The sequence below is a fragment of the Oryzias latipes genome, chromosome 19, assembly GCF_002234675.1.
Source record: "Oryzias latipes chromosome 19, ASM223467v1".
Classification (NCBI taxonomy): domain Eukaryota; kingdom Metazoa; phylum Chordata; class Actinopteri; order Beloniformes; family Adrianichthyidae; genus Oryzias; species Oryzias latipes.
The window spans coordinates 18668806-18696397 of NC_019877.2; the positions used below are offsets into that span (position 1 = coordinate 18668806).

A 27592-nucleotide genomic window follows, 5' to 3' on the forward strand; every position below is an offset into this window, starting at 1 on the left:
GAAGAGAAGCAAATGTTATCCTGAGGGAGGAAGATTTCAGTAACAGAAGTTACATGGAACATTTTGCTGTTTTTTTTACCAAAAATGACAAGCAAGAGGGTCACTGTTGCTGCTGATACTAAAATGTCAACAATACTAGGAAAAGCCCAAAGTGCTGCGGTCCTACAGAGATGCTCACTGTGACCAAAAGGTCGTGTGGGGTCACATCGTTCTGTCTGACCCCGATTTGATTTACAACCAGGAAGCACAGCTCCTGCATGGATACCAACATGATTCATCACCCAGGAGAACATAATAAACAACAAACTCACTCTGACCATAAGAAAAACTTGAGAGAAAGTTGAAAATACAAAACAACAGCTGTTACAAGTAACCAGTTTTAACTTAGTAACCGTTTTAGGTTTAGAGATGTTTTTAGTTCAAATTTATATTTGCAATTTGTTTTTTAACTTTCAATATTTCTTTCTAGTTTACAATTTTTCCTTACAAATTTACAATTTTATGTTTTGGATTTTTTTTCTTTAAATTCACGTGTGTACTTGTGAGCTGTTTTCAGCTTTTTTTTTTCTTCTTCAAATTTACAATCTGATTTTTCATTCACTTTAAGTGAACCCTGATTTGACCCCATAAAAAAGTAATAATGTTGGTTTAATGGCTAAAATGCTGATAATAAAGAAGCAACTGTTTATTCGACTAGAAATGCTGAAAAACTGCACGGTCCCACTGACTGTGGAAGTGTAAAAGCTAATAAGGTGGATCCTGGGTGGATTTAAAGTCTAAAGAAGTCTGCAGAAAGCTTTATTTTGCCAACAAACTGTAGAAAAAGAGAATTATACCAAAATATGCATCTTCCAAATGCTATCAGCTTGTTTTATCAGATACAAAAACACAAGAGATTTTTTGAAGTAAGTCACAATGATGTTAGAATTTCCTGTTGTGTTTTTACAGCTACAGACTTGGACTGATGTGAGGTGGTGAAGATTATTGGTACAGTGACCGGCTGCTTGATTGAGTTAAGAAGTTCTGCAAGGATACTCGCCGAGTTTCAGCCTAAAGCACACAGGATTCCCGTACCAGATCAAGTTTAGCTGTGTCAAAAAACTTTGATCACCTAAGAACACCTCAACGTTTGCAGCTAAAATCTCCCTTTAGAAATTCTGATTTAATCACAGCTTTCTCTTCAAACTGACTGCAATCATATTTGTCCAAATGTTACCAATTATTTTAAGATAAAATACTAAATTCAGCTACATGTAATTTTGGCAGTTGTTACATAAATCGTCAAAAAGGAGGAAGTGTCATTATTATAGCAGATCACAGCATCCTGGTAGAAAAGACATTTTCATTGCATTTTCAGCACAGATCATAACAACTACAGAGTCAAACATTTCAAAATATGCAGTTTTCGACTGAAAAGGATTCAGCTTAATGTCTCCTTTTAGTAAAAAATCATTGGATTGCATTTTTACCTAAAATCTTTTCTAAATTCATCAGTCACCACCTTTCACAGATATAACAGCTGAACACAGACAATACATTCTTTTCCACAGTAGAAGTGATTGTCAAAAAGTTATTTCCAAAAAGAAGAAGCAGATGCTCACATCAAAGTTCTTTGTTTTCACTCTTTTGTCCAGTTCCTCCAAAGCAGATCGAGGAAGATTTATGGGTTGTGTCCTACGCAATGCATTGTAGTCTCTATATTTAGGAAATTTTGGAGGCACTGGATTTTGTAATCGTAGATTCCAACAAACCAAAAAAATGAGGTTTTTATCTTGTTTTAGGAAGAATTGCTGACCAACTTGGGTCATACCAGAGTAAACTGCAAGCTGTTGGAAATCACCATAATACCATGACACTTCCTCCTCCGTGTTTGACAGTTCACACCTTTCTGACAAAGGGATGAACCAAAGATTTAAGATGTTGGTTCATGGATCCATAACACCTTCTACCAGTCTTCAGCAGCCCAGTGTCCTGGTCTATTTGGGCGAGTTTGTCTGATGTCTAACCAAAAACTTTTTCTTTTTAACTACACTTTCCCCTGACAACTTCTCAGCTCCAAGTCTTGTCTTCACAGTTCAAACTAAGACTGAATTTCTACGACTACAATAAAGCTGTTGTCCTTTGAGCCGTCCACCATGCAGCTGTGAATTCTCAGAAACTTGTCCTCTGGTCCAGGTGTGACTTTGCGTCTCCCAAATCTCTTCCTGTTAGAAGCTCCAACATTTCCTGAATAACTTTTGAGGCTAAAAGAAATTGTTCTCACTGACACTTAGACTTTAGGACAGATCAACATTTATAGTGTTGTGAAGGTGTAAGTATCCTCTTTCTGTAGCACTACTTTGAGCTGTGAAGTGTTGTTTAACTGAAGCTCAGAAGAGTTGGATGGTACAGAAACGTCTAGCACTGCTTTGTGCAGACAGAAGTCATAAGGAATAGTTGGAATATGTTTTTCATGACTTCTAAGACTCAACATCTATATCACATGTGTCAAACTCAAAGGTCCATGTCATTTTATGTTGCCCCCAGAAGATAAACACTTTTCATTTCTTAAAATAAAAAATATAAATTGGTGTGTATTAATTACCATCTAGGGGGAATCGGACTTGAGATATTAGTTTGGGCAACTTTACATTAGGACTTAAACACTGTCTGTACTATAACCTAACCTGACAGAATCAAATGTATAAGGATTTATGCTAGAGTAACAAGCAAACATAGGTTTTCTATGCAACTGTGTTGAAGTGCTGAAGCATCAGCAGGACATCCTATAAATGGTCTGGTTTGTTCAACAAACCAACCAAATGCCAGAAATGTAAATAGATTGAAGGCGGTGCTGTCACCATTTAAATAAATGGAAACAGCTTGCTGGAACTAACATTCATTATTTATTGTGTTCTGGATGAGAATAGGTCATAAAAACAAAAATACTTTTTGACTGAGTGAGCTCAGGAAGCCTGACGAAGACGCAAAAAGCTAATAGTTTACCGAAAAGCCACTGAAATTAACGAGAAAACCTCCATAAACAAAGCATTTGTTTATGGAAACTAGTCTGCATTTGCGTTTACTGATACCGAGAGGAAGACATTTTTCTTGAAAAGTTGGAGAGTGTATTCAAAGCGGTACTTCTGGCCTCTAAATACACTATTAGATGCCCCTAAAAGACCGACACAGAGTGGTCATGGGATCTCTGCTCGTCTTCCGGGCTGTTAGCGAACTTTTGACTGACAGGTAGCCTGTCCACACAGACCGCGGCCCTTCTGGGTCGATTTAAGAGCTAAGAACAACGTTTCCTGACCGTAATCTATAAATATTAAACGTCTGCAGAGTATTTCAGAACAATGTATTGAACTCTCATTGAATACGCTTACCCGAGCGGCCATCTTTGATGAGATGTGTAGCTCGAAGCTCTAATGAAGCAGGTTGAACAACCACACAAGTTTGACGTGCCAGGGGGCGGGACCACTTGTACGTGGCACGACGTCAACACCTCCCTTTGTTTTGCTTTTTCACTATAGTCATTTCATTTCAGGTGCGCCATCTATTGGCCCGGAGGGGAAAAGGACTATGCTGCTCAAAAAGCAAACCTATAAACGAATAATCAAAAGCAATTTTGACATTTAAAACTTAAAAAACAAAAAATTTTAAAATGATTTTTGGACATCACAACGCACTGAAACATACAAATATAAAAGCATTACCTTGTAGGGGGCGTATAAAAGACACCGATAACTCACAGACAGAAAACTTCGAAGCAAAGAAAAAAAAAAAGAGCCACAAATATGACACAAGAAAAATAAAATATAATCAAGTAAATTTGTTAAGAGAATATTCTTGCAGTTTTCCAGGTTTGTTTGTTTTTAATTAGCTATAAAAAAATTGAACTCAATAGTAAAACAAGAAAAAGAGGGTTTGCCTAAGTTGCAGAATCAGTGTTTATTTCCAGGACACTTGAAACTGTGTTTGGGGTACAGTTGGTCCCACAGTTTGGACGACAGTCTAGAGGTCCAGATTGGGGAACTGAGGGTCCAACGGAGCTTTGACCCAAAGGAGGTGAGATTTTGACATCCTGTGCTCCATGACGACGCCTCCATTCTTTTGACTTGGTGGCTTCTCCAAAGCCACATTGGCCTTGTGGGAAACCTTTATTTTCTACAAGGACTTGACTTTCTCAGAGGACAATGTGTGGACAAGACTCCACACTTCTAGTTATTCTTGAAGATGGGGTCCCACCCGTTTGTCTTATCTGTACCTAAAGATTTAACAACCAGAATTCTGAACATGTTCTTCATCCCATGGTTCCCAATCTTCTTGATCCTGATCTTCCTGATCCTGCTGCATCTATGAAGCTATAGAAGTGGAAAATAGACTGTTTGGGTCCAGATCTAAAGTCCCAAATGTGACAATGACCCCCCCCCCCCCCATTTCTTTTTTCATGGTGAATTGTCAGCTTCAAGCTTTTTTTGAGGGCTGCATCCAACATCAGCTCACTCTAGACCATAAAAACGCCTTCTTTTCCCAAACCATTTTCCTTCCAACTCCCAGTTTGTCCCATCCACTAATACCAAAACATAAACCATCCTCATTTCTGCATAAACACCCCTGAAATTTCCCCATGGTGTCCACCCCCTCTAGGTTTCTGTCTTACATTGCCAGCACCAGCAGCATCATCTTGGCTAGCTTTCTGGGATATTCACAGTAATAAATGAATCATCCCCTTTGATGTTTTTCCTTGTTTTGTTCAAGAAAGACTTTGAAAAAGGTATTTCAACTCAAACATCTTAGTAAAACTCAAAACTGGATCAGAAACTTTCTACAATAGACCAGACGATACCCGTAAGATACAAAATATTTATTTTTGAAAACGTGTTTGTTAGAGAAAAGCAAAATCAAAAACAAACTGAAAAAAAGGAAAACCAAATCCATACAAATCGTTTTGTTACTGGCGTACCATTCCGGTGCCGGGAACCGAAGGGCCAGGAGAACTCGCAGATACATGAGCCAATCGCAGAGCCAGCCTGAAGCGCCGGTATGGTGGCACTGATGGTGAGAGGGCATCAGTCTGTTCTAGAAAACCTACAAGACGATGCGCCAATCTGATTTTCCTTTTGTTAAACAAAAACGGAAAAGAACACTGAGGGGACTAAATGGTTGGTACTGGAGCAGAAAGAAACGGAGCTAGAGGGCGCTGTTGAACAAAAACTGAGAAACTAAGGGCCCTTAGAGAGAAAGGGCAAGCCTTAGAAAACTGAACTGTGTGCTCTTAGAGATATGGAGGCCTCAGATCTGCAGAAGTTAGAGTCTGAGGTCACAGAGGTCAAAGCTGCACTGGAGTCAGCTCAGTACGGCCACCCTTCCAGCAGATATAAACATATATATGCATTCATAAACCTTTTATTCTCGTCTTTTATTGTGGTGGTACAATATTCCCTGATTGCCTCATTTGGCCGCTGAGTGTGATACAGGATCCTGAAGAGATATCGAAATCAAGGAGGAGCAGAAACAAACCGAAGGAGTTATGAAATTGTCCGTCTTGTGGTAAAAGAGGAGATTGGTGGGGGACTCTCCGGTCTGTGAGATTCGGTGTTGCTGTCCTTCGTCCCCTTCTTTAAAAACACGTTAAACACGCTGGCCAAAAGGGAAAAAAAAAACCCACACAGTTCCTCCACAGCAACATGCTCTGAAGATGAGAGACAAACACATTTAGAGACGGGAGGCAAAGCCAGCGATGATCTGTGCTTCTTCCGTTTCCTCACCTATGTCAACTTCTTTGCTTTGTTGTAAAGCGAGTCCACAACTTTGCTCATGTTCTGAATCGTTTCCAAAGCTGCTTCATATGTTTTGTCCACTGGCGGTTCTTCAAAGATGATCAGCACACCCTCACCCTGGTCGAGGATTCCTGGAGAAGAGGCGACACGTTTCATTCACAGACAAAACACATTTCTGATATTTACGGCAATGAAACTGAACGGAATGAGTTACCGTGAAACTTCTTATCCAGGATCATCTGGGATAATTTCCTCTCAACATCTCCCTTTGACAAAACACAAATAAAAACATCACTTTGATTAGAACAGAGTTCATCCTTGAGCAGATAGTTTGGTTTAAGAAAACAGCTGAACTTGAAAAAGCAGTGCATTCATACTACAAAACAGGAAAATGTCCTTATCAATTTGAGGTGTGGATTTATGGAACAGGTTGAATAAAGATTTAAAACAAAGTCTACATGTATTAAAAAAAAACATCCTACATATTACTGATAGAACTTTACAAGACTGGAAATGACTAATAAAAACAATAAGCAAATGTCGCTTCTGCATATGTGCTATTCAGATGGAAATGTGAATGTTTTGAGGAAAAAAACTGTAAATAGAAATATGCACAACATAAGCTGTTGTAAAAAGAGATGAGACCATACAAGATTTTTTTCTACCCGCTCCTTTTCAAGCACATTGCTTTGTCTTGTCTATTTCTAACTCTTGTGTTTATTTTTATTTTGTGTTTGAAATAAGTAAAAAAAGATTGACTGCAACTCACCTTCGATAGCTTGATTAGACTTGAAATGTGCTCTATCTGAAAACACAGGACATGCAAAGCATGAGCCAAACTGAACAAAGGATGGAGATTTTAGGACCATCAGTAAAAAAAAAAGTGAATTCAGACAAAGTAGGTTCTCACCTGAACTCTGGAAAAGGGTTCGATGACTCGGATGAGGTTCTGCTCCAGCAGGTTATCGTAAAGCTTTGCCAGGTGAGTGTTAATGATGGGGTCGTCCTTCAGCTCTGCTTTGTACTCTGTGAGGACCTGAAGACAAAAGAGAATTCACTTTACAAACTCCAAAGAATGAGGAAAATAAGGATCAAATTATAAAACGGAATGTGGCATCATTTTTGTGAAGCATGTCTTACTCTGACAAAAACAAATCCAGCAATAAAAATCACGGATATTAAAATCATTTTAAAGGGCCTACACCATGCAGAAACTATTTTTTGAGCTTTTCCGTTTATTCTAATACTCATTCTTTACAAAAAGCCACCCCAAATCTGTGTTTTAATTCATTCAGGCATCTCTGAGTATTCCTCTAAAGCCCTGCTCCCTGAGGACCAGCCCCTCCCAATCCACGAAAACGAGCGGGTCCTAACATTGTGATGACACAAAGTGAGGAACAGCCCCTTCCAGAAGAGTCTGCGCCACCAGCATCACACCCAGGCTAACACACACACATTTTCTCCAGGGAGCTAGCTGTGTTTGGATAAAACTCTTTTCTTTTCTATGCACAATATACACATCCTCTTTGATTTCAACTTAAATGTCCACAATCTAAATCTATATAGGAAGGAATCTCAAATGAAAGCTATAAAAAAATAAGGAGGAGAACCTAAAGAATTTGTGTACGAGTGAAATGAATAAACTCAGAGCTTTGTCATGATTTGACATCAGAAAAATAAGGAGATTTTCTGTTTTTGGACTTTGGGCATGGTGTTCCCTCACTATACTGTGGTTCACCATTCACAGTCTTGCTGTTTGGCAGATTTTTTTCAGTCAAATTTAGCATCTTTTCTTCTTTAACCAGTGCACTGTGTTCTACGTCCTGATTGGCTGTTTAGCATGTGGCGGAGCTGCACTCTGTCCTGGAAACACGCAGAGCAGATTTCTGGCTTTTTCTCCTGAATTATTTTAACGTTTTACTGAAATACAAGTCAACAGAACAATCAGCTTTGTATTCTTTTTTCGAATGTCTGCTATATTCAGTGCTTGTTATGGACCCACTGCTGTGTAATTGCAGAGGTTTCTGTCGTTGCACATATAGAAAAATTCAATCTCAGTGGGATACCAAAGAAATAATAAAGACAAACCGGCAAAATGATGCATTCAAGACCCACTCCAATCCCCTTTTGATCCATTCCCAGTGGTCTTTTATGCCGTTTTTAGGCAAAATCAAAACAATTTGTGCTGTTTTCTAGGACATAGTTTCTGCAGAGCAACAGGAGTTCGTTAAAAATTCACTTCTAAGTTTAGGGCAGGACCGTTGGCAGGGAGTGAGCCCGCCCCCTTTCCATCATCCATCTGTTTACGTGCTCTCCCACCCCCAAACTAACAAACTAGCAGTGCAACAAAAGTGCCGAGCAATAATGGAGCTATCCAGTCGTACAGTTTTGAGCTTGTGGCCTGCCCAGCGTATTTTCTATGTAACTTATAAGCTCTTTTTCAAATGACATCCTTTGATCTAAAGAAATACACAACAATGTAATTTTAAGCTTAATTATCTTTACATATGTCTTCCATCATCAGAAAAATGCTACAAGAACATGATAAAAACATCAAAAACACCCGTTTCTATCAGAGTAACGGTAGGTCTTTAAAATTCCCGCCTTGTTCAGGATTTTAAACCCCTGTGTGAACTCTGGTCACACAGCCAGGAAAACCTCCTTCACTGAGGTGCTGTGTGACAGATGTGAACCATACGGTCGATTTGGATGGAAAAGAACAGCACAAAGGCAACTCTCACCTTTTCAAAGTCTGCTAATGATCTGTTCTTACTGGCCTGGGCCACACATTTAAGAGCATCTGTCTGAACACAAGAAGACAAAAACAAATTCAAACTCAGGTTGTTTTTTTTCAGTTGCATCCATTTATGCATAAAGAAAATAAAGTCTAAACCAACTTGAATTGTAATTTATTCAAAGTAACTATACTGGAAAATCCCTTACCTGTCGGCCTGCATACCGGAGAGCCAATTTTCCGCTGATCAGTGCTTGAACTTCCTCTGGCCTGAAATAAACAGTTTCAATGTTTGCGTCCAATAAAGTTACATAAAATTAAAATAACACAAAAACTCACAGGTTGAGCACGATTTTGCACAGAAGCATGTATTTGAGAGCTGTGATGGCTCTGGGACTGTCGATAGAGTCGTAACCCTCAAAGGCCTCAAAAAAGTAGGAGTAGGCCGTCTTCCAGTCCTTCTCCTCGGCAGCATGGATGATCCCTGCAGCAGCGATTACACGATGCAGATAGCATTACAAGCTTTAACAAACAGCAAAGCTAGCATGAAATGTGGAGAGCCAACAAAGGCACGCTGGGTTGAAACATACAGTAGCTGTTTTGTGAAAGCAAAACTGCATAAAAACTCCAAATACTAAACATTATAGTGTTACACTACATATCATGTCATCATATTTTTACTTTTTTTGTCATAAAGATGTCTACAGCTCCAAACTTCAAATACAGAACTCTAAAGAATGAGTTCCTTGATCAGCATCACCCAGGTCGGACCTGACTGCATGTCCAGCGCTGCTTGAAGCTTCGGAGGACAGTAAATGGCGTTGGCTGTGGTTCTGGCCGAGGTGAGGGCTGCACGGGCCTTGGGCAGGTTACTGAGGGCGTGATACGTCTTGCTTTCAAGCAGCTGAACCTCCACCAGGAGAGCTTTGTCGTCCATCTTTTTAAGCTCCTGAAGCAATTGGGTGCCTGGGAAACAAGAGATATTTGATAACAATGGCTCAACATTTGTTCCCCAATTTCTTCTCTTTAAAGGGGCTATACAATGCAAATCACCTATTTGAGTTTTAAGTGTATTATAATGTGAATTCCTCACAAAAGCAGTATTTTTGATCCATTCTCGCATTTCTGAGCATTCCTCCTCTGAGCAAACCTGCTGTCTGGGTTCTTCAGTGGGTTGTGACATAGACAAGTGTAGAACAGACACTTCCAGGAAGAGTCTGTGCTTCCAGCATAACATCCACACCCACTCTCTCCATGGAGCTAGCTGTGATTGGTTGACATTTTTAAGGCTCCGCAATATGTACAGTACAGACCAAAAGTTTGGACACACCTTCTCATTCAAATGAATGAGAAGGTGTGTCCAAACTTTTGCTTTGTACTGTGCATCCATCTTTGCAAAAGTTCGGATGTTGTTGTTTTTTTCGTAGCCGACTCTAGCTTGACGCCATGAAACCCACCAGGAGCGAAAGCCGGTGCCTCAGAGATTGAGTCTTACTACCGGGTTAGAAAATGAGCTGGGAAAATAATTAATATTTCATAAAAAATATTTTCTTTAGTGTGCCAAAGGTAATATATTATCATATATAAGGTTTAAGCAAAGCATAATAAAGACCCTTTAATTATGAATAATGTTAAATCAGTTGATTTCCAAAGCACTCACCAAGAGCCAAGGCCTCCTGGTATCTTTTGGTATCAAAGTAGAGCGAGATCAGCCGAGCCTAAAGAAGAAACAGCACAGTTAGAAAAAAAACTGCCCTTACCTGCCCTTTTCTGGGCAGGTAAACGGTGTCATAAAAAGGTACAACGTTGAAAAAAAGCCTCTTTTTTGTTGTTTTAAAGTCTTTTTTCTGCATACTACTATATGTTGGGGTTTCTTCACGATACACCAGTGAAACACTCATCCACAGCGTGGATTTTATATAGATTATTTCCAAGCAGCCCAGTTTTTCTTGGCTGCACAAAGGAGACAGCTGTCGCTCATTTGACGCCCTCCGTCCCAGCTGCTTTGTGGGAGCATCAGCAGATCTAACAATCTTCCACGAGTCATTCATTCATGAAAGGCTCTGCATTAATATTCCATCAAACTGACGCCAAAACTGAAGAGAAAAGGCTTTAGCCCGTTAGACCTGAAACTAGGAGAAAATCTTTGCTGTGGACAAATGCAGTGAAACATAACTCCACAGCCGAGTTTACATGTCATTAATTACCAGCTCTGTTTCATGTTTCAACATAAACTAACAGGTTTCAGCCAACTGAGCATTCTATAATCATTACTGCATAATGTAGTCAGCAATGGTTTCACTTTCATCTCTGTAACTTGCTGTGACGCCGTTGTCTTTAATAAAATGATCACTGGCAAAAAAAAAAAAAAACTTAAAATACTCTAAATTTTTTAAATCTAGAATTAACTTCTTTTATGGAAGTCATTATTAAAATGTTTGAGAGGGGCATACTTATCTCACATATCACAATTGGTTAATTTTAAGTTGGGTTTCATAAACACAGTCCAAGTGTTCATTTTTGCAGCCTTTTTCAGGTTGCTCTTTTTTTTTGTAGGTTTGTTTCTTTCAGCCACTGAACATCATGGAGACCATCTCACCTCCAGTGCTTGTCGAAGAAAAGTCCGCTTCTCTGCTTTAGCCCACTCAATGCACTCCAGACACAATTCCACCTCCTGGCCTGTTGCTGCCTCCATGTCCAGGAAAAGGTCAAGCAGAGAGCGGACCAGACGAGCTGCCTTGGCTTTGCTGATTGAGATCAGAAAAGGCCTGACAAACTTCAGCAGACCTCCCAACTCTAAAAGCCAAAGATTCAACAGGAATGAAAATGCACTGAGTGCTAGAGCTAGCAAACTCTAATAGAGTTGTATCAAAAACAACCATCACAGCTTTTATTTTAACAACCAGAACAAAATATGAACATATGAATAAAAGACAACGTAAATGACAATTTGAGGTAAAACATTACCTGCTGCTTGTCCTGTCTTTGCTAGGAGGGTCCCCAGCTCCAAGATGCTCTGTTCTTTAACCCTAACAGCTTCTTCATCGTTCTCTTGAACATCTCTTCTCACTGTTAAAAGCAGCAAATCAACAGAAAGACTCAATGAGGTGTGCATCATTTTAAGAAAAGTCATCTATTTTAAGACCTAAAAACTGCTGAGGGTGGCCACAAACCAGCTTGAGTATGTGCCAATGGGGTTTTAAAAAACAAAAAATATATAAAAACCTAACTTATCATATGGGGAAAAATAGGAATCAACAAGCTCACCTTGCACGTATAATGTATATTTATTGCAAACTTTTTAGCAAGTAAACATGTTCCAGGACAAAAACAAAATATTGATAATCACACTTAAGACAGAAAACTAAAGCTTCAAGACCAAATCTAAACATTCTGTTTACAAACACGTAAATTACTTGAACCAGATCATAATCAGTTGGACCGGCAGCTTACAACCAATACAATTTATATAATTCCTTTAATTATGAAATTATAATTAATTATAAGTATGGATGAAGAGAGTAAACTCTTAAGGGTCAGTTATGTAAGTCTTACCTATTCAATGATTCCAAACAGTTTTATTGTAGAAACATATATCGATTAATGAATGTAACACTGAGTTTATGATTTTCCTTTAATTTAATTAAGAAGAATTAAAAAAGACAATAAAAAATGAAAGAATACTCGGCAACATTCAAACTACGTGATAAAAACAGTCAGGTTACCTAGGTTCAGATGACAACAAGCTAGGGTTAGCGCAGCAGCAATTAAGCTAACGTGCTAAGTATCCACAAAACATAAGTTGAAAAACCGAAAACCACAAAAACTAGCGCTCCTTTCAGTAACTCAAAAAAACATTTCCTGGCACTTCCAAATTATAAACGTTACACCTTGGCCATCAGTTTGTAAAGCGACTAGTGTGTACTAGCTATGTATGAGAGCCGCTGTGTTAGCCACAGCTCTGCAGTGAGTCAGCAAGGAACACAAAATAGCTAACATGCTAACTCCGTCGTCCGGTGATGGCTGGTTAAAACAAAGGCAAATAGTACGTTTAAAACGTCAGATAAATACCCACCTATTGAATGGAGAATGTCAATAGACGCGTCGCGATCCGTGCTGATGAGAGACTGAGCTCTCTGGAACTCAACTACCGCTGCGGCCGCCATCTTCCTTTTTCAAATATTGCTTGAATGAAAAATACGTGCCGGGACGACGAGAGGAAGCGACGTCAGTAGTTCAGGGGTTCATGTCAGTTACGTAAGCGCTCGAGAAACAAACCAAAGTGAGGATGGGAAATGTAGTCGAATAAAAGAAGATCATCTGCACATTAATTGCCAATGAGGTGAACAAATGCATTATTCATTAAATTTAAATTAAATTCCTTTGATTTTGTTTGCATTTTTTTGTAAGAAAATTGACCTTATTATAGCTAATCAAAGCGACAAAAGACAAAGCTAATTTCACAAGTGGCCCCATAAATAAAAATGCAATGCTTATGTAAATAAATAAATAAATAATCTGTGAAAATACTACTCTTTCAGTCCCACTCCGATTATATTTTGATCTAGTGTAAAAACGTTTTTGGGTGGTCTTTTAATTATGACTATGCCTTTTTTAGCCCAAATTACAAAAACGTGTTATTTTCTAGGACACAGTTTCTGCAATAGTTCATTAAAAATTCACCTCAGGCCTGTTGGGGTGGAGTAAGCCATTCCCTATTTCCCATCATCCCTTTTCTCCCTTTTCTCTCCCCTAGCTCACAGTCCGTCACAATAAAAAAAACGGGGAAAATTTGGAAAAATTAGAACTATCCAGCCGAAGAGTTTTGAGTTGGATGCCAGCTCAAACAAGTAAAACAAAGATGTATATTTGTCTGAAAGTGGATGCCTCAGAATTGAGTGGAGCATAGAGCATGTGGCCCTCACATTGTAGCTTCTGTCACCCCTACAAACTTTTTTTAAACTGCATTTTTTCATCTGCTCCTGATTTACAACGATTAAAATAAAGAGAAACACAGAACTGTTTTCAGCTTAATTTTTATATGTCCTCTATCATGAGAAAAATGCTACAAGAACATGTTAAAAACACCAAAATCACAATTTTCCTCCGAGGGGGTCTATAAAAATGAGTTCCGTTGCCTGAAAATTCTTGTTTTGCTTAAATTTACCAAGTTGTAACACTTATAAAAAAAGGAATGCTAAGGTTAAGTTAGATTAAATAAGACTGCAGTTTTTAAAAAGTTAACGTCCCAAAAATATTGTCATTTAATGTTATTTAATGCATATAGTATACTATGATTTCTAGAGAACAGACTCTTTTGAATTTCAGTTATCTATTGCCATAAGTCTGGTAAAACAACTTGTTCTTCCTTCTCCAGGTTCCTGTCTATGGAAGCATTTGTGTAGCATAATTAAAAATAAAAGTCAATATCAGAAATGCTTTTTCATTTTCCGAAGTAGGACAGCGGAAGGCGGAAATACTGCTACATAGTCCAGCCAGAAACTGTGTACATTCATCAGTGCACAACCGTCACAAAGCCCTCTCCTCTGCCGCTAACACAAGGCTACAAGCCTGGCTGCACTGCTCCTAGCATGTGTCTATTAGCAGCCGGACACACGGAGATAGCACTGACGTCATCGCCCTGCCTCCCCTCTGGAAATGCTAAGTCGAATTGACATTTGCGACACTATTTGCAGGGTGGATGTGAAAATAAAAATTCAATTCCGTCTTTGCATTTTCGTTATAATTATGACACAGGATAAGCGGTTTTTGGGTAGAAAATTAAAAAGTATTGATTTTTTTTGTCATTTGATGCAGTTCCATTTTGAAAATGAAAAAGCATTTCTGTTAATCCATTTTAATTGTCAAATTAGATATTTATAAATGAATTTTGCTACACATTTACCCGAGAACTTTTTGAAAATGAAATGTCAAATACCATTTTTATTATCATTTTAATTAAGTGACAGAACAAGCGGTGTTGAAGAAGAAAATGAAAAAGCATTTTGAAGGATAGTCTTTTCATTTTAATTTTGTGTCAAAAAATGCAGCTTCATTTTGAAAATGAAAAAGCATTTCTGGTACTGACTTTTATTTTTAATTATGCTACAGAATCACCTCCCTACTTGTCTGCAGGCGGGGCTATTTGTCATCAGGGGCAGCGCGCGCACAGAGCGCACAGCGGCGCCCCATCACCGCCTTTGCGTTAGCCGCACTCACACAGTCAGCAACACAACATCAGCCCTCGCAGCATCCGAATCTCACAGCCAACAGGACCACGAGCACATCCTCATCTGAGCATCCATTCCACAACTGCACACCATCGTCTGCGCACCACCGACGCCTTCAGTCTTCCTCGACTCCCTCTTTAAAATCTGTTTTCCATTTTTTATCGTCGCGACGTGGATTGTATGCATTTTGTTCATCTGCGAATTGCTCGAAATGGTTTAAGGTTTTGAATACGTGTTTTGAGAAAGAAAAAGCTCGAGACGAGGGGAGTCACCTTTCTGAGCTGGAGATCTGGTGAGTGTTTTGACTGAGGATCATGGGAACAATCGAGCTGCTTAAATTCTAAACATTGTAGATTCAAAACCCATCTTCAAAAATTCTTTGTGTTAATATTAAAATATATAGGCAACAAAAGCTAGCTGTGAGGTCTAAAGAAAGGGAAACAGCCTGTTGTTTTTTGCGACATGGTCTGATCCGAGTTTCTCGTGACATAATTTCAGCACCATGGAGAGATCCCGATGTACAATCAATCAGACTGTTCTTTTATTTATAGTCAAGGTTATATATTTGTATTCTAATCCAAATACTGAATCTACCTGATCAGATGACGGTAGAATGAAGAAGAACGCAGCTTCCTGGATCATGCGCAAGCCGAAACCTCGACGGTCTCTGCGCAAAAAAAAACCCCGTCCTTTATTCTCTTTTCTGGTGCATTTTAAGGTTGATAAATGTCATTTGAATTCGTGTGAGTGCTTTTACGCGTGTCTGGAGACTCGTGAAACGCGACCTTCACCTGTTATGTGGTGTTTACATCCCTGCCTTCCATTTTAGCAGCGGAGAGGCGCGTCGCGACAGCAGCCTTCTCCGACGGCCATTGCGTCGAAATCTCACACTGTAAAACGATTATGGATGTTCTGTCCACTTCAATCACATGTGGGGCTCAAATCCCCTCATTTTAATTCCTTGCTGTTCTTTAATCTGTTGGGCGGAAATGGCTATTTGAATGATTTGCATATATGTTTATTTCTGCTTTTAGGGTTTGTGCATTCCAGCAGTTTCTGAAGAAAATTCAGTTAAAAATAATGAGACTAAATGTTATCAGGAAAACCTCTGAATCAACATTTAAAGCTAAATAAAAACATTTATGATATTAAACTTGTTTACTTTAAATTTTCAGCAAATGTGATCATTGATCTTTTCCCATTTCAGCAGCGTATTTGGAGTGGAGGCCAATCAGCAGCAACAGCACAGACGGAGGTGAATCATTCCTCTTTTGAGAACTCTCAACAGTCTGTTCTATGTCTACCCACACCCTTCAGCCCGGGATTCCCACCTCCCAAAACATCTGAGACTCTGAGACACTCAGGATCTCCCGCTTGACAGAAAACATTGTGACCTGGTACTGCTGAAGCTCCCAGCCTCATCCCCTGCAGTCACCATGGGAACCGTGCTGTCCTTGTCCCCCAGTTACCGGAAGGCGGCTCTGTTCGAAGATGGACCTGCGACTGTGGGCCACTACACCGCCGTCCAGAATAGCAAGAACGCCAAAGACAAGAACTTGAAGCGCCACTCACTCATCAACGTCCTCCCATGGAAGCGGATTGTAGCTGTGTCGGCTAAGAAGAAAAGCTCTAAGAAAGTGCAGCCCAATGGCACCTACCAGAACAACGTCACCCACTTGAACAATGAGAACCTGAAGAAGTCACAGTCTTGTGCTAACTTGTCCACTTTCACCCAGGATCAGAGCACGCCCACTCTCACCAAGAGCTCCAACAACACCACATCTTCAGTCAAAAAGGCCCCTCTGACTAACTCCAACGCGGCCCCCGGGACCCCTAAGAGAGTGATTGTCCAGGCCTCCACCAGTGAGCTGCTCCGCTGTCTTGGGGAGTTTTTGTGCCGACGTTGCTACAGGTTGAAACATCTGTCACCCACTGACCCAGTGCTGTGGCTGCGCAGTGTAGACCGGTCTCTGCTGCTTCAGGGCTGGCAGGACCAGGGCTTCATCACTCCTGCCAACGTGGTCTTTGTCTACATGCTTTGCCGCGATGTGGTCTCCTCTGAGGTGGCCACGGAGCACGAGCTGCAGGCCGTGCTGCTCACCTGCCTTTACCTGTCCTACTCCTACATGGGCAATGAGATCTCCTACCCCCTCAAGCCCTTCTTGGTGGAGAGCTCCAAGGAGACCTTCTGGGACCGCTGCCTGTCCATCATCAATCTGATGAGCGCCAAGATGCTCCAGATCAACTCAGACCCTCACTACTTCACTCAGGTGTTTGCCGACCTGAAGAACGAGAGCCAAAAGGAGGAGGAAAGGCCCCGCCTCCTCATCGGCCTGGACCGATGAGGAGATGCCGGGGGAGGGAGGGTGGGAAAAGGGTGGGGGGAGGGGTTGGGGTCATTCTCTCCAGTCTGGCATTTTGACCCCTTCTAAGGATTATTTATGACAATATTTATTATTTATTTATTACCAAATTGCTTAGAAGTAAAGCCACTTATAGAAAGTGTTTAACATTTGTAGCTACTTTGTATCAAACAGGAAAAACAAAAATCTGCAGCTTTCGGATAGACGAAGAGAAGCTTACGCTGGTGATGGTTTATGTTGAATGAAATGGTGTTTTTATTCCTGTGATTGTCAGGATTACATGGGAAATGAAGGGAGGTGTGACGAAAAAAGGCAGATTTGAGTAAATCTTTTGCAAAGATTGAGAAATGTTATTCCAAGACAAAGTGAAGAGAAAGATTTTTTTCAAAATTGGATCTCAAGGAGCGAATGGAGATTTCGGAGGCTGCAGCAGCCCCACCAGTAACCAAACGACTGTCTGACTGTGGGATGTGCACTACCTGCTGCAAGACGGCGAGGGCCATGGCTCGCCTGGCTTTGCACCCTCAGGTCTGGAAGAGCCGCTCACCCCTGTAGCGTGTTTTTGCAGTGATGCATATCTGACCACCTGGAGGACTAAATAGGATCCATGCTGGATCTAAAATTTGGACCATGATGGACTGTGAGAACCGCTTTGTGGGACTCAAAGACAGCAGACATAATGTGTTTGTTCAGACAAGACTACATTATTTTCATCTAGGAAAAAAAAGTGGATGTTTTACTCCTTACACAACTTGAGGCTTATTTATTGCTTTTTATTTGGAACAAGTTTCTGTTTTTTAACTTAGAAATATAATGTTTTGCACGCGTGCCATGCAATTTTACTGCCTCCTGGAAGGAAGGAGCTTCTATTAGGTTTATACTTGATTTGTAATGGAAACGCATTTGCATTAGAGAATGCTGTAAACAAAATCACAATAGTTTATTTAGCTTTGCTTGCCAAAAATAGGCTAATTGTTTACCAGGGAAGTTCTCACATTATTATTTTTTTTTTTGGTCGAAGCGTTGTGTTGCAAACACTTTTAAAACAGTGTTGGATTTTGTGCTCATTATTCAGCAGTGAAAATGTCATCATAGTGCCATATCCTTGATGGAAATCTCCTTAACAGGTGGATTTCCTGAACTTATAGACTCCTAATTTGTATTTATTTAAGGTCACCAGTGTAAATGAGGATCATCATTGGAGACTAAGGGGGGGGGGGGGGGGGGTTTGCAGGTGTGCATATCTTTGGTGGGAATGAAGATTGATCTGGTCTGTGCAAATGAATGTTGCAGGGTTTTAGCCAGTGTCGCTGAAAAGCCTGTGAATGAAAACCACCGATAGATCTGACCGTCACCAATGGAAAATCCTCGTTCACACTCTGCCAGGCGGAGCTTAGAAAAAAAACGCCTTGAAAACACGTCTAAGTTGTAGTTTAGGAGCAAACCCAAACTCCGGTTCTGCTCACAAGTAGCCACATTTCCCAGGAGAGGAAAATATCAGTGATCTGCAGCACTGAAAAGCAGAGTGCTGGAGATGATCCGCCAGCATCAAATTTGTGCACATGTTCAGAAGCAGGAGGTCCTTCACTTGGCCAAATCTCATTTTAAATCAGATTTACCGCTGAGCTAAAAATGACAAACGCTAGTGTGCTGAGGGAACACCCTGACGACAACAGAGAAGGTATGCAGAGCGCATAAAAAATGCATATTTCCATCTCCACTGCAGGTCCAACAATCTCTAAAGTTTAACTGCTACCAGAAAACATGGTTTTCCTATGTTTGCTGCTAAGGACAAATGTAGACATGGATGTGCACCCACAATGGCTACTTTTTTGTAAAATTTAAAATATAAGTGGACTCAACTTCTAATGTGACAGAAAAATGCTCAAAAACCCCACCCCAAATATTTTCTTTCTTTCATCCTACATAATTTCCGAGGTGCCATTTTTGCTTCACTGACTAGTTGTTTATAAGCTTATAAAATAATTACAACAATGTCTCCAGTGATAGTTAAAGATTTTTCTGTCAAACTCTTTTCTGTATCTTGTTGTAGATTAAAAAAAAAAAACATTAAAGTGATTAAAAAAGAGGAGGGCATCGGTGGGCTGCATGTTTGTGCAGATGAATGGGTGAAAGCGTGTGAATGGACAGCCGTGTTGTATCTGTACAGACAAATGTGTCGTTTTCTTAGGGTGAGTCACAGCTCTGGTACTGGAGGTGAGGAGGGGTCATTGGACAAACTATTCTCTTTTTGATGAAAAAAAAGCCCAATGCTGTGATGGAAATTTTTTTTGAGTTTATTTCTGCTTATTTTAATTTATTTTTGTACTGTGATGAAAAAATAAAATGCACTCATCGTTCTGGGACGTTGCTCGTCTTATTACACTTCCAGATAGAGCTGCTTTTTCATGTGTGTCTCCAACGGAGCATTTCTGGTTACAGTTCCCCTGCCAGCACATCATTCTTCACTTTATTGATCTTTACTTGCTTATTTAAGACCACGACTGAAACTCCTAAGCTGCAAGCAGTTCTCCACCAAATCTGTGGTAAATGGCATTGCAGTCAACATCCTGTAAGAACGCATTTATGGAGCTTCTGGTAACATTTTGTTTAATAGCCTCAGATTGGTCTGCCGCCATATTATGCTATGATCTTTTAGCATTCTGCAGAAACATTTACTTGATTGATTTTTTGACTTAATGATGCAGTTTTACCAAGCCACCTAATTAAGCTAACCTGGAAGTACCAAATGTTGCTGTTAGAAGTTAGAGCTCTGCCTCCCCCTCTGGTCACCGTGGGAACTGTCTCCAGAGTTCAAAATTCACTTCATCTCCCAGCAACCCCAGCGCACAGTTTCTGGATGCCACACAGCTGACTCTCATTTGCAATCACTCACAGTACACTTAAGCACAGCACTGAGCCTCACTTACTTAGTGTGAAGTATATTTTGTGTTACTTTCCCAGCATTACCAAGCGTTAGGATCTGATCTGATCTGATCTGATCTGATCTGATGATTTCATGACCCTGTTTTGCCTCTGACGCTGCCTGCCCCGACTCTCCCCTGGATCCTGAATATTCTAATTTCCCATCTGATCCTCCCATCCTTGTTATCGACTCCTGCCTGCCTGACCCTGATTTCGCTTTGTTGACTTTCAGCTGAGCTAATAAACCTGCTGCATTTGGAACCAGATTTCTGCCTGTTCTTGTGACAGTTGCAGTTCCTCAAATGACCACGGGAGGTTGGTTTCAGTGGGGAGCAATTGCTCACATTGCAATACTAACCCCCCTACAAATAGGTCAAAAATTCCTAAAACTGAAAAAAAGACAATGGGGTAGAATGGTCTTACTGAGAATTATTCTTTTAAGAGAAAAATTTTACTCACTAAGACACATTTTCTCAAGAAGATATTTCCTGTGGACTTTGAAAAGGTCAAGTGCTTCACCAGCCATCATGACCACATTCTACAGAGGAACCATTGAGAGCATCCTCTCCAGCTGCATCACTGTGTGGGGGGGTAGCTGTACAGACAACAGCAGAAGATCCCTGCAGCGCATAGTAAACACAGCCAGGAAAATCTTTGGAGCACCAATCCCCTCCCTGCAGGACATATACACCACCCGCCTCCAGGACGGGCACCACCCTGTACAAAACCTGTTTAGCTTCCTGCCCTCGGGGAGGAGGTACAGGAGCCTCCGCTCCAGCACCACCAGACTCAGAAACAGCTTCGTACACCAGGCCGTCAAGATGCTAAACACCTTCTTCCCTCTCCACCCACCTAACCCACCACCCATCTCCCCCCGTGAACAGTCCACAGTTGACGCCAAGTACTGACACCATCCAGTCTGGTCATTCTCCTCTGACCTCTGGCATCAACAAGGCATTTCTGCCCCCAGAACTGCCATTCACTGAATAAATTCTCTTTTTCAGACCATTCTTTGTAAACCCTAGAGATGGTTGTGGGTGAAAATCCCAGTAGATCAGCAGTTTCTGAAATATTCAAACCAGCCCATCTGGCACCAACAACCATTAAAGTCACATAAATCATCTTTCTTCCTCATTCTGATGCTCAGTTTGAACTGCAGCAGATTCTCTTCACCATGTCTACATGTCTAAATGCATTGAATTGCTGCCATGTGATTGGCTGATTAGAAATGTGCATTAATGAGCAGTTGGACAGGTGTATCAAATTAAGTGGCCAGTAAATGTAGTTCATAATATTTTGAAATAATTAGTTGAACATGTAAGGCAACAGTTCAGTGCAACAGTTCAAAGCAGAAGAGCATGAGAGAAGCAATCAATATGAGTCTGAAGGAATTTTAAGTTTCACATCAGACAGAACTAAAGCACAACAAACAGATAAACTTCAATACAGAACCTTTGGATGTTTTCAAGAACAAGTCAGGTCAGCAGCATCAACACGCCTGGAGGATCATGCAGGATTAGCAACTCAAAAAGGCTCCACAATACAGTACAGGCCTTGTTAACGTAAAAAAAAGAAAAGCTCTCCCTTTAGAGGTTTTGTCATTGTATAAGTAATTAAGATGGACCTCTATCGCCGGGTAGCTGGACTCTCTCCAAGACCAGCATCTTATTTGTCTGTGGTAGCCTGGAACTACTTGGAAATGAGACAAAACAGCAAGAAAACACAGAAATCAGCAACATTTTTCCTACATTTAGAGCAACAGACAGAAATGGGAATCTAACATGCTGTTGAATGCTATGTGAAGACCATTATCTGGTGAAATTGAGCCAACATTTTGCATGTTTTATGATACTGACATGTAATTGTGTTTGAAAAATTCCGCTCATCCGTTATTTTGCAATTTTGTCTGTCAACTAACAGTGAGCTTTGGCAGCCTGGAGATCCTGGTGATGAGCTCCATCAGCTGGAAGTTTATTCTGCTTATTCTGACAGCTGCAGGGGGCTGTGGAGAGCAACTTTAAACCTGCTTGTGTGCCGAAGCAAAAAAGTGGAATTTATTGAATTAACTAAAATTTTTAAAAGGCTGCTCAGATTATGAGAGACATTCTTGAGATAGAAAATAAACAAGTAGAGGGCAAAAGCCAATATATCTGCCAAACATGATAGTTATTGCAGTGGTATGATCTTGTATGGGTAGTGTGGAAGTGTGAAATGGATCCTAAAATAAGTCAGATATATGATTGCTAAGACCTTATCATAAAAAGAACACAGGCTTTTCATCAAAACACATTAGAATGAACAACATTACACAGGAAACATGAATTTCTTTCACATTGCATATAGACTTCAAACCAGGTCTACACATTTAGGAGGAGAGGTGGTGGAGAAAAGTTATGACTGTTTCAAGATTTAGTTGAAGATATATAAGAAAATAAGAAAAATACTTCATCTGTTTTTTTTTTTTTTTTTTGATAATGCCAAGTATTGTTTTAGGATGCACTGCCGTTTGATTAGGTTTGCAATCAATTAGGTTTGATTGCGGGTTTTTTTTCTAACCAATGTCTCCTATATTGTAGCCTTTGACACCTACTGATGCAAATATGGGTCCAACCACATCAGCACCAAAATTACTTTAATTTAGTTATCAAAGATTTCACACAAGTGAAACATTGGTTTTTTATAGCTACAAATGGGGGTCAAGGGGTTAAAGATATTTGCGTTTTTGTGTCTCCGTCCTCTTCTCTAACTGTTGCTGTTTAGACGTCTTTTTTGTGTCCTGAGACATTCAGGGTTTTGAGCTTGTCTATTTCTAGTTACTAACAGATCTGTTTTTTGGTCTACATCATGTTTATTTCTGCTACAGTTTAAAGATGTTCTGCTGCTCTGCTTTCTTATTATTGCTGAAATGAATAACTTGTTACTGCTCTCCTGTAACAGTTGTTCCAGGGATTTTGCGTTTGTCGGATTCTATTCTTTGTTTCTGCTGTTGCTAACCTGTTTGACGTAATGCAGATGTTCCTGTGTTTTTATCCTTCCTCTCAAGGTTTAACCAGTCACTGCAGATGGAAACATGATGAATGATGTAGAGTCTAGTTCTGCAGGTGGTTTATTCCGAATCTTCCAGTTGGATAGATGTTTCATTTCCATCCACACCTGTTTGTGTGCTGAGAACAGGGATTACACCAAAAGCCTTTCAATGTAATCTTTTGGTCCTTTATGTAATCTATTATTAAACAATTAGGTCAATCTGGACTGAATGGAAATATAATAATCGTTTGGCTGTTTTTTTTGCTTTGAGACAACCTCAGCAAACAAATATTTTAGATTCTTTAAATGGAAAATAATTTATACATATACATTTCAGTGACGTCTTCATCCACATAAGATTTTAAGCAAAAATAAATAAATAATAATGTTGCTGAAACCACAAGATGATGCAGAAAGATCCAGACAGACGAGCTCAGCTCAGATCCCTGCAGGCACATCATTCACTCAGCTCCATTCAAGTTTGTCTTAGTCACTCCATTGAAGAAACAGTCTTCCATCTCTCCTCAGATCACGATGAGGTCTGCCGAAGTGTCTGCTGACAAACAGGTTGGAGGAAGAGGCGTTGCCATGCCAACGGCACAGGGGTCTCTGCCTTCTTAACACCACCTGTGGGTGAATCAGCCCTGAAGTGTTGGAGCCGCCAGCTGACTTCAGGTCACTTTGGAATGAAATCAGTTTGTGTTGCATGAATGCTAAGATATTCTAAATGACTAGTGACATTTTATTTTAAGAAGGAACATGATAGACACCTGAATTTATACTAAAAACACACAAACACGTTTTTAGAGATTTTGGATAATACATTTTATTTATATTTACCTTCATAAAATATTACATAAGATAGAAACTTAATTAAAAAAAAAGAGGCACATTTAGAATTACTGGGCATACAGAAGTTTTTGATCCATTGAGAGCAGAATAAATTACAGGAAAAGGACATTTGTCTCCCTTTAACTCATATCAACAGGTTTGATAATAGAAATGTCAGAACAAAAAGAGAAAACAAATAAATGAAAAAAATGGCACAAATACAACAGTGTTGGATTTATTAAGTAATAAGAAACTATTGTTACTTAAAAAATAGTAACTATTGTTACTTAAAATAATGACTATGGGAATCAATGTTATAATTAAGGATTCATTAGTTAACAATTATTTTATCAACTCACCCCAACAATAAAAAAGAAAACCCGCCAGAACTAATAATGTAACCAGTCTGTACCCAGAAATGGAAATTAAGAAAAAGTTAATTTATTTCCATTTATTCCAAAACCAAAAAAGCAAATCAGATATCCTTCTTTTTTGAGAAAAAAAATCTACAAACAGAGTCATACGAGCAGAAAAACGATTTACTTTTGGTTTCTCAAAAGATCAAATTTACCAGGAGAGCTCAGTGTCAGAAGTCATGAAAAAGTGTGCGTTTTTAATGAAAGAAATGACAAAAACATGTAAGGATCAAAACTGTTTTAGGAAATACTGGAGCCTTAAGATGATTCAAGGTTTTTAAGGAAGATTTGAGGTCAAAACATCAAGTAATAAATGGAGGCAAAAACCTAACCCCGCCCATGTCTGAGACCTATAGAAAACGTGTGGTTACATAAATCCTCAGCCTTCCCTTTGCATGTTCTGCTGCAGGGAATTATGGAGAAAAACTGGCAAGAATGGGAATGTTTGAGGAACTTAAACAGCTCAGATATCAGCCTGAAGGCTACAGGACTAAAAGGAAAAGTTTAATCAGTTTAGTCCAAAACCTTTACCGAAAAAACAGAAGTTAGCATATGGAGCACTAATACTCCATAAAAACATAAAAACTGCTACACTAGGGGGATTGGAGAGCTCCACAGCTGCTGACAGATGTTCATGGATGATTGGTGGATAGATTATGGTCAGCTTGCAACTCACTTTTATTTAGAAAAGAATAATACGGTTGTGCTTTGTTATTGTAAATTATGATTTTCATTTCAGAATTGGCAGATTTATATTTTGAAACTGAAAATAAATGGTAGAAAAATGACAGATTTTGAGTTTTAGTGTTTTCAGTTTTGGCAAATAAAATAACATAAAATAAGATTTTAGAAAAAAGATTTAGAAGTAAGCTTTTGTTTTCCATTTTATAACTAGATAGCTGGAGGGGAAGTGAGGAAGTGAAAGCTAAAGAAAGAAAATACCTTCTCTATCCTGCAGGATGGGACAGCTAGTCCTACTAGGCAAGGAGCCAAGTGATTTGAAAACATAAAGAAAGTAGGGAAGGAGGGATGACTTGGGGGGGGGGGGGGGGGGGCAGGAGAAGCAGCCGAGAAGAGGAGGCCAAGCAAGGCTTTGTTCACCCCCCCCTTTTTTTTGCAGCAAGAGCAGCACAGAGAAGAGAAGTGACAGTGTCCATCCTAATGATGAGCAGAGAGGAGTCAGGGAAATCCTGTGGGAGGTTAGCAGGATATGCAGGGCTGCACTTTGATAAACCACACGAACACGCGCCTCACTCCTGTGCCTCCTCTGAAGGCTTTCTATTAACAGCATCAATGTCACTAGCATAATCCATAATATGAATGCAGCGATTTCCCTAAACAGCTCTTTTTCCGCTTCAAAGCCCTTGATCAAATACCGGGACAAGGGCAGCCTCTGCTGCAGAAGACACAAACGCTTCCTTTGGCTTCATCCGTGTTTCCCTTGTGCACAGTGGAACAGAAACTCGAATTCTCTTAGAGGCAGCAAAAAGTGGTTTTCAGTATGAACTGAAATTTTAAATAATTGCTCAAAATTTTATAAAGGATGAAAGATGTCCTTTAATTTTGGAAAAAACAACAACATATGAACCTTGATGGAAAAATAACCGGAACATCCAAAGTCAACAAAGTGGACCAAAATAATAAATGTTCAGCATCACCAGAGATATCACCTCTTAACTCACTGTACATATATGAGCTGTGTTCAGGGCTTAGCTGGAAGAGGCTACACTGCAAGCTAACCAAAACCTTCTAGCTCCACACACAACTATCATCAGTCCAGTGTCATTCCTTTTTGCAAAAAGAGGTGGAATTAATGACAAAATATGAAGCTTTTATATTAAACGCAACATAAAAGTCAGCCAGAGAAACTTGTTAGTTGCAGACTTCTGTATGAGATAGTAAACAGGATTTGGGGTCACATCATTTGTAAATTTGTATTCAAATTTCACAATTAGGGGAAATTGATTCCTCTCGGTTTTGTTCAAATTATGTATATATTTATATATATATACATATTTATTTCGAGAATCTGCTGTTGAAAATGCTGCTCTCCCACTCCCATGTGTTCTACCCCCTCTCCCCTACTGCAGCAAAAAGTCATAACCTAAGAACTCTTCTGCACATGTGCAGCTCCCTCTCCTTCAGTTGGGTTCATATTTGTGATGAAGGAGAAGAACCCTGCCTCAAAGAAAGAAAAGATCTCTGCAGATTACTCTTCTTTATAAAGCAGCAAAATGAAACTATAGACTGGGATGATGGGAGGACACAGTACTGGCCAGCAACACTGCAGCTTCAGAAAACAATGCTTCTTTAAATCTCTGTCATTTACTTCTGTCGTAGCAATAACACATAAATGCTGTGGATATTTATACTCAGAATTGATTACAAGGGCGAAAGTCTATTCTAGTATTTGAATGTAGAAGCAAAAAGGAATATATAAGATTTTACTGTGCTGTACATTTATATAGGATATGTTCAACACATCCTGCAAGAAACCCTGTGATTTAAGATAAATCTCGATTTTGTTCAGCAAAAACCAGCGCCTTTGCTTATGAAGCTGATTAGTCACTCAACCAAAAGTAATTTTCCTTTGAATGAACCTTTTCAAACATATTTATTAATTTTAGCACAATACAAAAAGCCTTCTTTCACCCCAGCTAGGCAAAACCTTCATTTTTCCAATTGCTCCTATATTTGGACCAGCATTGGTTTATAATTTATGCAAAATCAGTGATGCTGGGAACTTCTGCACCAAAATTCACTCTCACCTTGATCAACAAGAATCATAAAAAACAAAAAAAAACTTAAAAAATATTGCACAAAGAACAAATTAACAAAAATTTGGATTTTAACATAAAAAAGTACACAACTTTGGTGAATAATCATGCTGTGCTTTGAATTGTAAAAGCACTTAAAAAAACTTTGGCAGGGCTTTGGAAACTGAGGATTCAGCAGCCTCAAATCAACAACAAAGCTATTTTGTTAAAAAAAAAAATCAGCTCTGCAAAACGAAAATAAAAGAAAATCAAAACATCATGATCATCATTTTTATCCAAAAGCGGCTGTTACTGGTTCCATTTTTGGCTTCGGTTCCTTTCAGTTTCCAGGAACAGCCAGGATATAACCTGATCGGCTCTTTGTGAAGTCCGGCTGGGATTGGTTGGTTTTTGGTTCAACCATGACAGTGCACTTCCTCCCATTCATGCTGCACTGAATAGGGCTCGCTATGTTCACCTGCAGCTTCCTCTTCTCACTATGGAGACAAAAGCAAAAATCATGAAAAAAAAAACAGGGAATATGG

The 27592-nt window shown here is 39.6% G+C and overlaps 4 protein-coding genes across 5 annotated transcripts in view; 1 reads left to right on the forward strand and 3 right to left on the reverse strand.

Annotated features, from left to right (window-relative positions):
* Window positions 1–3489, reverse strand: part of LOC101174468 (vesicle-fusing ATPase) — a 35314-nt gene extending 31825 nt beyond the window's left edge. Inside the window, exon 1 of the mRNA XM_004080639.4 lies at window positions 3369–3489. Coding sequence (XP_004080687.1) covers window positions 3369–3380 — 12 coding nt within the window. The 5' untranslated portion in view covers window positions 3381–3489. The remainder of the gene's footprint in view (window positions 1–3368) is intronic.
* Window positions 3490–5375: 1886 nt separating this feature from the next.
* LOC101174707 (26S proteasome non-ATPase regulatory subunit 11B) lies at window positions 5376–12706 on the reverse strand. The gene is made up of 13 exons (XM_004080640.4): window positions 12575–12706; window positions 11467–11568; window positions 11099–11295; window positions 10160–10217; window positions 9271–9465; window positions 8839–8983; window positions 8709–8769; window positions 8507–8569; window positions 6676–6801; window positions 6535–6570; window positions 5980–6031; window positions 5754–5896; window positions 5376–5677 (listed from the first exon to the last, which is right to left on the reverse strand). Exons 1-12 carry the CDS (start codon window positions 12663–12665, stop codon window positions 5754–5756), a joined length of 1269 nt encoding a protein of 422 aa, XP_004080688.1. The 5' UTR covers window positions 12666–12706; the 3' UTR covers window positions 5376–5677.
* Window positions 12707–14692: 1986 nt separating this feature from the next.
* On the forward strand, window positions 14693–19458 carry cdk5r1 (cyclin dependent kinase 5 regulatory subunit 1). 2 transcript variants are annotated; one of them, XM_023949618.1, is made up of 2 exons: window positions 14693–15021; window positions 15937–19458. In XM_023949618.1, exon 2 carries the CDS (start codon window positions 16166–16168, stop codon window positions 17072–17074), a length of 909 nt encoding a protein of 302 aa, XP_023805386.1. In that variant the 5' UTR covers window positions 14693–15021; window positions 15937–16165; the 3' UTR covers window positions 17075–19458. The 2 variants fall into 2 exon arrangements, with proteins under 2 accessions (XP_023805386.1, XP_023805387.1); XM_023949619.1 differs by having other exon boundaries at window positions 15940–19458.
* Window positions 19459–23844: 4386 nt separating this feature from the next.
* myo1d (myosin ID) overlaps window positions 23845–27592 on the reverse strand; it is a 98195-nt gene continuing 94447 nt past the window's right edge. Inside the window, exon 22 of the mRNA XM_011488384.3 lies at window positions 23845–27544. Within this exon, the coding sequence (XP_011486686.1) occupies window positions 27388–27544 (157 nt within the window). The 3' untranslated portion in view covers window positions 23845–27387. The remainder of the gene's footprint in view (window positions 27545–27592) is intronic.